We start from the raw sequence: 9641 nt of genomic DNA, 5'->3' as shown, positions 1-9641 counted from the left end.
GACATCATCATCCTGCCGCACATCGTGCTCAACCGCCGCACCTCGGGCATCATCGAGATCGAGATCAAGCCCCTGCGCAAGACCCAGGACACCAAGATGATCGTGGGTGAGGAGAAGAAGTTCCTGCTGCCCTTCTGGCTGCAGGTCATCTTCATCTCGCTCCTCCTCTGCCTCTCGGGCATGTTCAGCGGCCTCAACCTGGGCCTCATGGCCCTGGACCCCATGGAGCTGCGCATTGTGCAGAACTGTGGCACAGACAAAGAGAAGAACTATGCCAAGCGCATCGAGCCCGTGCGGCGCCAGGGCAACTACCTGCTCTGCTCCCTCCTGCTGGGCAATGTCCTGGTCAACACCACGCTTACCATCCTGCTGGACGACATTGCCGGCTCTGGGCTGGTGGCCGTGGTGGTCTCCACCATCGGTATCGTCATCTTCGGCGAGATCGTGCCGCAGGCCATTTGCTCTCGGCACGGCCTGGCCGTGGGCGCCAACACCATCTTCCTCACCAAGTTTTTCATGATGATGACCTTCCCGGCCTCCTACCCCGTCAGCAAGTTGCTGGACTGTGTCCTGGGCCAGGAGATTGGCACGGTCTATAACCGTGAGAAGTTGTTGGAGATGCTGCGGGTCACCGACCCTTACAACGATCTAGTCAAGGAGGAGCTCAACATTATCCAAGGAGCCCTGGAGCTGCGCACCAAGACGGTGGAGGACGTGATGACTCCCCTCCGAGACTGCTTCATGATCGCTGCCGAGGCTGTGCTCGACTTCAACACTATGTCTGAGATCATGGAGAGCGGCTATACTCGCATCCCTGTTTTCGAGGGTGACCGCTCCAACATTGTGGACCTGCTCTTTGTTAAGGACCTGGCTTTTGTGGACCCCGATGACTGTACTCCGCTCAAGACCATCACCCGCTTCTACAACCATCCACTGCACTTCGTCTTCAACGACACCAAGCTCGATGCCATGCTGGAGGAGTTCAAGAAAGGTGGGCTTGTGCCTGTGGCGGGGGCATGGGGTTGCTGCTCAGTGGTGGTGAGCATCTGCCTTCCTACGGCAAGCTGGCCAGGAAGGCGAGGGAGCTCTGTAGAGTGGTCTTCTTGGGTTCCTGCTTGCGGAGGGGTTTAGGAAGGTGCGTTCGGGACAGGGAGCGCCCTGTGTTTAGGCATCTGCCAGATCTGCCCATTCCCTGGGCCAGAAAGCTGATACACGGCTGGTATGTGCCCCCGGCCTCTTTTCCCCACTGCACTGGGATGTGTGTGTGGGCATGGAGCCAAGCAAGGTTGTTTTCTTTCTTGCTTTTTCCACTCATTTGTCCATTATAACGAGAACCGCTGACGGGAATCCGCGCCCGTTACTTGGCTGTGTCTTCTCCGTGCTTTTTCAGCTGGCCTGACAGTGAGGAGCGGGTGGGCTGCTCGGGTAGGTCACCCGTATCTTTCAGGCTTAGTGCACGCACACGTGCTGAGACAAACAAGGCATTTTAGCTCCATTCATAGGCTCAGCCGGTCGATCTCAGCTCTGTGCTCGTGTTCCAGTTGTTTTGATTGACGCTTTGATCTTGTAACTCATAAATAGTTTCAGGGTCTTAAAATGTATTCGAAAGCACCTCTTGGTGCTGCTCTTCAGAGTCTTTTTCCCTAGGCTTTCCTCTGCCCCCGGGACCACAGGCTCAGCAAAGACGTGACCCTTTCTACCTCTCCGGTGTAGGCTGTGTATTAGTTGCATCGTAACAGGACTGAGGCTTTCTCATCCTGTATTAATTGTAGGAGGTGTTGACCTGACAAATGCATCTTAATTCCCGTTAGAAGCTTTTGCTTATGAGAAAGGCAAAAACTTTTTTTGTTTCCCTTTTTAAAACTGTTCCTCCCTGCAAGTCAAGTAACAACAGTGTATGGGCTGTGCAGGAAGGTGCTTTACAGAAATAGTTAAGTGAAATTTCAAACAGCTTGGATGTGTGGACTCCTGTGCTGGAAAGCTGAAAGCCATTGGAGTGCCACGGAGCTGCTCATTCGTACCTGGGGAGATCTGACCAAAGTATCACCCGAGCAGCTCAGTCCCTGCGAGTGGATCTGGCTGAAAGGGGAGATCTTTACAGCTGCACTGACCCCACAGTTAGGCTGATGGGGAATATTTGAGTTCACCTTTTATCAACTGCAAAAGTTACCTTGAAAAGAACTTTGTAAATTGGGGATTGGTCTTTCTAGGTAATAAATTTAAATTACCACTGAAATTTCGGGTGCTGTTTTGTCCACACACTGAACTTTGACAGCATGGCATTTTGTCTCTTTCTTCCTGCTTAACTCAATTTTGGGGATTTGGAGGGTTACCCCATTCATTTCCTCATCTTTGTTTCATCTTCACGCATAGAAGGTGAACATACTCCTGCTTTTTCCTGACCAGTGCAGCAGTGGTTGTCTTTTATCCCCTTCTGCCTCTGTGTAGTGATGGGGAAATCTTACTTGGGTTCAGAGCTGTTGAAGGAGAGATGAGGGAGAGCCTCCCTCGGCTGTGGGGGATGTGCAGCTCGGATCTGGGAAACTCAATTATGCCACTTAACTGTCGGCTAGTTAAGATGGATTTTGCTGCATGTGTGGGCATAGGGTTCTTCTTCTCCCCCCACCCTGGTTATTCAGACTCCAGATAGCACGATGGGGTTCTTAACCTGTCGTGAGACTCGTGTTTTTTCTAGTTTTGTTTGTAGCAATGTGTCTGAAGAAATGAATATTATGTTGGTCGCTTTATTTCCTCTGAAAGAGATGAAATGCACTCCTGTGTGTTAACATAGGAGTCCTTTTATTTAATAGCTGGGAGAATTAGGTGTGCATTTTAATCCTGCAACTGTGGCTAAGCCAAATATGCCTCCTTCCAGTTCCTGCAACTTGTGCTTAAAATAGGCTTCTTAAAAATTCTCCTGGATGCCTTGGAAGGTGCAGAACAGAGATTGCTTTCCCTGGTAGCCAGAAGACTTCCCTTGCCCGCACTAGGAAACGCCCCAGTATCACAAGCTTAGGATGACTTCCTAACGTGTGTGTTCCCTCCCGAGTTAGCTGTGTCCTGGGATAGTCTCAGTAGCTGTGAATTAATTCAGGGTAGTTTGATCAAACTTAAGTGTTTACTCTGGAATAGCTATGCTGGTTGGTCTGTATGGACAAACTCTGGTGTTGGGACCAGCTCTGTCCTAACTGGTTTCTCTTTAAAAGTGCAGATATGGTGGAAATAAATGGCTTCCTTTGTGTCTTTTGAAATGAATGTAAATAACTGATAGCTTGCTTGATCTGGCATAGCATGGTGTATTTTGCAAGAGTTCTTCAAACTTTCTTCTTCGGAGCAACCTTGCCAAATTCCCGTGAGAAATGCACAAATTAAGGGTGAGAATCAAATTGCACGTTACTCTCTGGTAGAGTGTTGAAAATAAAGCAGCTTGCAGTTTTTAATCATTCCCTTCCCACCACATTGACCTTCTGCTGCAGTAGGCTTGCTTCAAAATTCATGTGTGTGTCTCAGTTCTTCAAACTTTCTTCTTCGGAGCAACCTTGCCAAATTCCCGTGAGAAATGCACAAATTAAGGGTGAGAATCAAATTGCACGTTACTCTCTGGTAGAGTGTTGAAAATAAAGCAGCTTGCAGTTTTTAATCATTCCCTTCCCACCACATTGACCTTCTGCTGCAGTAGGCTTGCTTCAAAATTCATGTGTGTGTCTCTTCTTTTCTTTCTTCTTTTTTCACCTTTTGCTGGTTTCTCTTCTGCAGTAGCTTTGGGTTATTTGTTATGAGCTGCCAAACAACATGGTCGGAATTTTAAAACTAGCATAGAATTTCATAGACTTCTGATAGTTCTTGAGATTAAGATTAAAATTTATTGCTTTTTTCAAATGAGCTGCCAGTCTTGCAATGAGCTTGCTGTAGCCGTTACTTGCACCTCTACAGAGTATCATTAACTTTGTACTGGTCTGAGAATTTCCAGTAATTGAGACCAATATGGTTACTTAGTAAGAAGAAGAGAGTTGGGAGGTTTGAATTCTGAATAAACATTAACTCTACCATATTCCATATCCAATGCTTTCCACAGTATCAGTCAGGAAGACAGGAAAGAAAATGCTTTTCATTCAGTTAATGCTACTGCAGACGTATTAATGCATGGACTTCCTGTTACTCATCAATTTAATATTGAATTTCCCTTTTAGACTTCGCTTATCTTCTAATGCAGTTCCTATCTTCTCCACTTTTGTTTGCCAGTCCACTCAGTCATCACATCTTCTTTTAAAATTGTACTGTACATTTTTTTGAGTTTACATGTCAAAGACAACAGAATCAGCCAGTACTGAAAGCAATGGTTCTGTATTTGGGGTTTCTGTTTATTTTCATTATAACATGAAGTTTCTTCATGGGTGATTGCAACAGAAAAAAACCATAGCTTTCTGTTCTTAACCTTTCTGTTCCAAGGATGGATGTTATAAACCTTAAACCCCTGTTATTAACTGGAAAATGAGAATATAGCCTCATGTCATACAAGGTTAGATGACACAGGCTGGAAAAAATAATCAACACTGCTTAACAAGGATTCAGCTGGAAGCAATATATCAAATACACTGTAACTCTGACCAAGATATAGTATCTGCCCAGCCACTGAGTACCTTGACACAAAAGGGGAAACATTTTCCTGGAGAATTACTGTTGGAACTAGCAAAAATGCATCCTCAAGCTACTCCTCCCCTTTCCAGCAATCAGTGCTGCATTTCTCTGCCAAACTCCCTTCCTTATTCTAATAAAAAGACATACTCATTACTGTTGTGCTTTTCCCAGTGGAAATGATCCAACCTCAAGCAGTTGCATTGCTTGCGTTAGAAAGTTAGGTAGCATATCTTGAAATACCACTTAGCTATTTCATGCAGAGACACTTATATGCATTATTTTTAGTAAATTTGTTTAATACCAAATTGTTTTCTTCCTTGTGTGTTTCAAAAATGTTGTTCAGCTGATTTTCCCAAATGTATGTGAATACTCTGGTCGGAGAGGCTTGTTTTTGGTTTTTTTTTTTTTAAGAAGTCTGGTAATTAGCTGGGTAGGTGGGGTTTTGAAGCTTACTTTTTGGGAAGGAGCAGAACATGCTTAGCCTAAACACAGAATGAAGGCTGAGGAGGAGGCGATTAAAAGCCAAGCACGGCAGGATGTATGTCCTTATGCTATTGTGGAAGATGAAATGGATAGCTCTGTCCTTGTTCTGGTGCTTAGGCTGAACAGCTGGAGGATTTGGTGGTGGGCCTATTTTGATGTTCTTTGCCCACAATTGCAAAATAAGTATCTGTTTCACTTCTACGCTGCCAGGCAAGAAACTTAATTTTAAGAGAGAGCTGCAGCACATTCCCACTCCCTTGTTGCTTTAATCTCTTAAAGTGTGAATAAGCATGATTTCTGAGGCAGTCTGCAAAAAAGCTTCTCTTCTAAAAAGCATTGTTTACTTAGAAATAAATAACTAGCTTTTGAAAGAGGGGCAATTTTTCTATTCCCATCGACAGATCTTCAGCCTCTACAGCACTGTCAAATTTACTCGCCTACAAGTTGAGCAGACTAAGTGTTTAACCTGAATTCAATCATTGAGATTTAATGCAAGGAAATATAAGGAAGGCCTAGGAAATGACCCGCCTGACTTTGCTCGGTGCAAAGAGATCTCTCACTTGAAGTAAGTCCGCTCTCAGCTAATCTGATGTTTGCCATTGCTGTAAAGGGGAGCAAGGTGTTACCTGTTCCAGGATTGATTTGTGTCCTGGCTCCTAAGCTGTGGTGGGGAGTGAATGAGCGACAAAGCCATTTTTGGAAAGAAGCTAGTGAACTGTCTCCACTGGTCTCCTTTTTCTGGCTCACAAGTGTGTGGGCTTGCCTTTGCCCTTAACATCTCCCTGCCCCTGTTTTTGACAGTTTTCCTAGGTCTCTTGCTCAAATACTCCCTGGCACCTGCTCCTGGTGTTTTGCTCAGGCGGATCTCTGCATGTGTGATCCTAAATCCAAAGTGCTCTATTTCTAGCTCACTGCCTGCCAGAGCTACAAGAATTCAGCTTGAAAAGCCTCATGTTGTAATACTAATATTTTAAGATTGGCCCACTTTCTACGAGCCATTGTACGGCTGCTTTCCTTGGTGGCCTGGACAGCTTTGGAGGGCAGCAGTTTCTCAAACCCTCCTTATCTGGGGACTTGAATCATATGTTTTGATCTTATTTATATCTGTCTCCACTATTATGATATACTAAAGATCAGAGTTAATAACCTGTTACAAAGAAGTCACAGTAACTGTGTGCAGCCATTCTGAACTCTTGTTTTCTGAATCACATGGCAGCCTTGAGAAAACTCCTAGATTCCTTACTAAAATCATTGCCAACTGGACCTTTTCTAAAAACCTTGTCAGATTTAACTTGATGATCTCTTCATGCTCTGTTGTTCTTGTGTTGTCTGTTTCTAATACTGTGTGTATGTTTGGTGGCTATATTTAGTGTGGACAGAGGACCTGGAGGAAAAACTGCCCATTTCTTTTCTAGTTCCTCTTCCCCCTCCAAATAAAACCAAGCCCCAGCAACCTGAAACCTAAACGTCTTACTTTTGAGGGAGCAGAGAAGAATACTTAAGAGACTAACTTATTCCTCTTTTGAGCACATAGGTTCTCTTTTTGGAAGCAGGTAGGACAGCAAATGATGGGTAGCCCAGGGATCCAAAGTTCTGCATTACTCTTGCTGGTCTGAGGGGTTTTTTTGTGTTATTAGGTCACTTACCTTTCTGGTACAGCTCTAACCCAGGCTTGTAGGTGGCTTCTTTCTTGGTCCCTTTCAGGTGTCATGAGTTCTCATCCTCCTGAATCTGAGTCCAGACTTCCCATTAGTAACCTTTATTTAATGGATCTGAATGCTCACTTTCTGATTTATCTAGCAGGTTGTCTGTCTCCTGAGCCATTTTTCTATGTAAGCCTGTGACTGCAACATCATGAGAAACTGGAATAAACTACATAAATCCCTTCTGGGATTATCAAAGGCATGTAAAACTCCTTCTTGGAAAACAATATCGTTTTCAAGGCTGCTTGGTTAACAAAAGGCACCTCCTCTGATCCTTTCGGGGAAATGCATGTCAAGGGAAAGGTGTTGAGGAGGTCCACTGTGGAGACTTTTTTTTTTGTGTGCAGAGAGTAGGGGAGTGGTAGGTGGGAGGGAATTTGCCACCAAGATGCAGAAAACTTAGCATGATATGCCTGCAGATTTGTTCCCTGAACAAAAATTGCATGTGGGGGTGGGGGTTGCCTCGTGACAAGCTGTTCCTTGGCTGTCTGACAGCATAGCACCCGCAGGTACTGCGCTGCCAAGAGCGTTGCTGGCCTTGCAGAGCTCCTGGGGGATGCGTGCTCATTCCACCGGAGAGGAGCGGATGTGGGTTACTGCAGGCAGCCCTCCTGCTGGTATGCTGAGGGGGAGGCATCAAGGGGAATGCATCAGAGAACAGCCCCGGTTCTTCCTAGGCTCCCTACTGTGAAGTTTTTTTAGGGACCAGGAGAAGAAGAGGTGCTGCTGGAGAGAAGCAGCGCTTCTTCACCATGGCCTTGGTGAGGAGCCCAGCGGGAGGCTCCGTTCTGCTGCTGAGAGTAGAAAGAAACGTGCTCCAGGTGGCTGGCAGGGAGAGGAATAAGTGAATTAAGTGGCTTGAGCAGTAGAGGTTTGAATCTGGCACTCGTGTTGGGTATGATTCTTGGATTGCTTTTTATAACCGACTGCTAGCAACTCTTGTCATTCAACAAAGACAAGCAGTTTCCTTTCCCTCCCCTCAACTGTTTGCTAAGTTAGCAAACGCTTTTCTGCACTGAGGCTGAAGGAGTGAATTCCACCACAAGTGAACCGTGTTCCTATCTGCTTTCTCTGTGTCTGTAAAGGTTATCTGTAATAGGCGCAGATGTAAACTTCAGGTCAGTCTGTGCAGCCAGCAGCATTTCATGGCCAGTTTTGGAGTAGAATAGAGAGAAGCAGCAGAATGTCAACTTCTGAGCAAATTCAGTAGCGCAGGAAAATGATCAGGGAGTTTAACCATTGCAGTATTCTTCCAGGGCTGAGATTTTTTTTTTTTGAGTTTCAGTGTTTCTCTGCCAACATGAGCTTCTGAGGAACAGAACGCTTTCTCGGTGAACTTCAGCTGACTCTAAGGGTGTAAACACTGACAGCGAATCCTCTGCAGTAGTACGTGTCTGACAATGGCTGTGGCTGCTTAGAGAAAGTATTAGAAAAAAGCAAATTTATTTTGCTCCCTGTGGAAGCTTACTGATCTCATCAGGCTGCGATTCAAGAAGTTCTGGAATTAAAGATACTGTCTTTATTAAATAGCCCTAGATGCTTATTTCTTTCTGTGAGAGTGTCTAATCAACACTGAACCTTCATCAGCTCTTGCACGTAGTGGGGTGTCTCCTGTCGGTAGCTTTGTAGTGCTAGTGGCAGAAAGAGGTGGATCTAAAGGTTGCATTTCTGACTGTGACTTCTGCATGAAGCCACTGAAAGGTAGGTTTTGTTTTGGCAGGCTGTGATATCACTCTGGCTGGTCATTGAGGAAATGAGGGAGTTAGCCACCTCACACTTCATACATGCTATGAGCCCCGTACCCTCCCTTCTTTATTGAAGGAATCTTTACAGTGAATGGGAGTACTGAGGGGGGTACTAGGTCACTTAGCTTGAAGCATCGATGCCATTAAACTGTAGACAAGATCTACTTATCTCCCTGGTGTTGGCTAGTGTCAGAGTTTGTCTTTCTTGCTTGGAGGGCAGACATTCTAGTGCACAGGAATTAAGACCTGGAGAGTATGAAGTCTCGCTACTTCACCTCTTCTAAACACTTTGCAATGTATGCTTAATATTAAGGGCCATAAGTCAGTTTTACAGCTGCTTAGGCACTCTCAAGTAGGCCTAGAATGAAAGGAGTGGCCGAGCAGCATGTTGAGTGAGTCTATATCTCATCCTGCTGTGCTTTTTCCATTAATACTTAACAGGAGCTCACTTTTTCATTAGCTTATGTGCCTCTGCAGAGCTGTGGTGCAATTGCCCGGCCAGGTAGACCAATTACACTTCTAGTATTGAGTCCCTCCCTGTTTCACTAATGGAGCTTGTAAAACTAGCCCTCAACATAAAATACTCCAGTACTCTGAACCATACCCTGGTGAGCATGACTTGGCACTCTTGTTAATTTGATGAGATCCTGAAATACAGCCTACCAGCTACAAATAGGAGTGTAAATACTTGGTGCTAATGAGCTACCGCCACATGGCTAACAGTCCCAGATCAGATGGTTGATCCAGCCTGGTTCCTGCCAAGGTCACTGAGTCATTTCAGGACTATCTAGTGATGGGTTTTTGTTTCACTTTTCAACAATATATAATCATAGAAAAGGAGATGCATAAATCTGTCATTAACCTCCTTCTGGTGGAATCCACCTTTTCCCTTGGCCTAGAAATCAGCATGGCCCAATAGCTGCTGGCAGAAGAAGCTAGGCTGGGAATAAACTAGGGCTAAGTGCGATGGTATACAAAGCGTCTGTGAGAAGGGCATGGAAAGTAAAGCTGGTTAAGGAACTATAAGGGGGAAGAGATGACCTAGTCCTCTCAGTGTAGGTCTTCTTACAGA

General features: G+C 45.3%; 1 protein-coding gene across 1 annotated transcript in view; it reads left to right on the top strand.

Moving 5' to 3' along the window:
• CNNM2 (cyclin and CBS domain divalent metal cation transport mediator 2) overlaps positions 1 to 9641 on the top strand; it is a gene marked incomplete at its 5' end in the record, with an annotated part of 125774 nt that continues 116133 nt past the window's right edge. Inside the window, one exon of the mRNA XM_035893631.1 lies at positions 1 to 991. Coding sequence (XP_035749524.1) covers positions 1 to 991 — 991 coding nt within the window. The remainder of the gene's footprint in view (positions 992 to 9641) is intronic.

The sequence above is a fragment of the Egretta garzetta genome, unplaced genomic scaffold (assembly GCF_000687185.1).
Source record: "Egretta garzetta isolate BGI_Z169 unplaced genomic scaffold, ASM68718v1 scaffold135, whole genome shotgun sequence".
Taxonomy (NCBI): Eukaryota; Metazoa; Chordata; class Aves; order Pelecaniformes; family Ardeidae; genus Egretta; species Egretta garzetta.
Note: the sequence above shows the minus strand (reverse complement) of the source record. Positions and strands in the feature narration are given on the sequence as shown.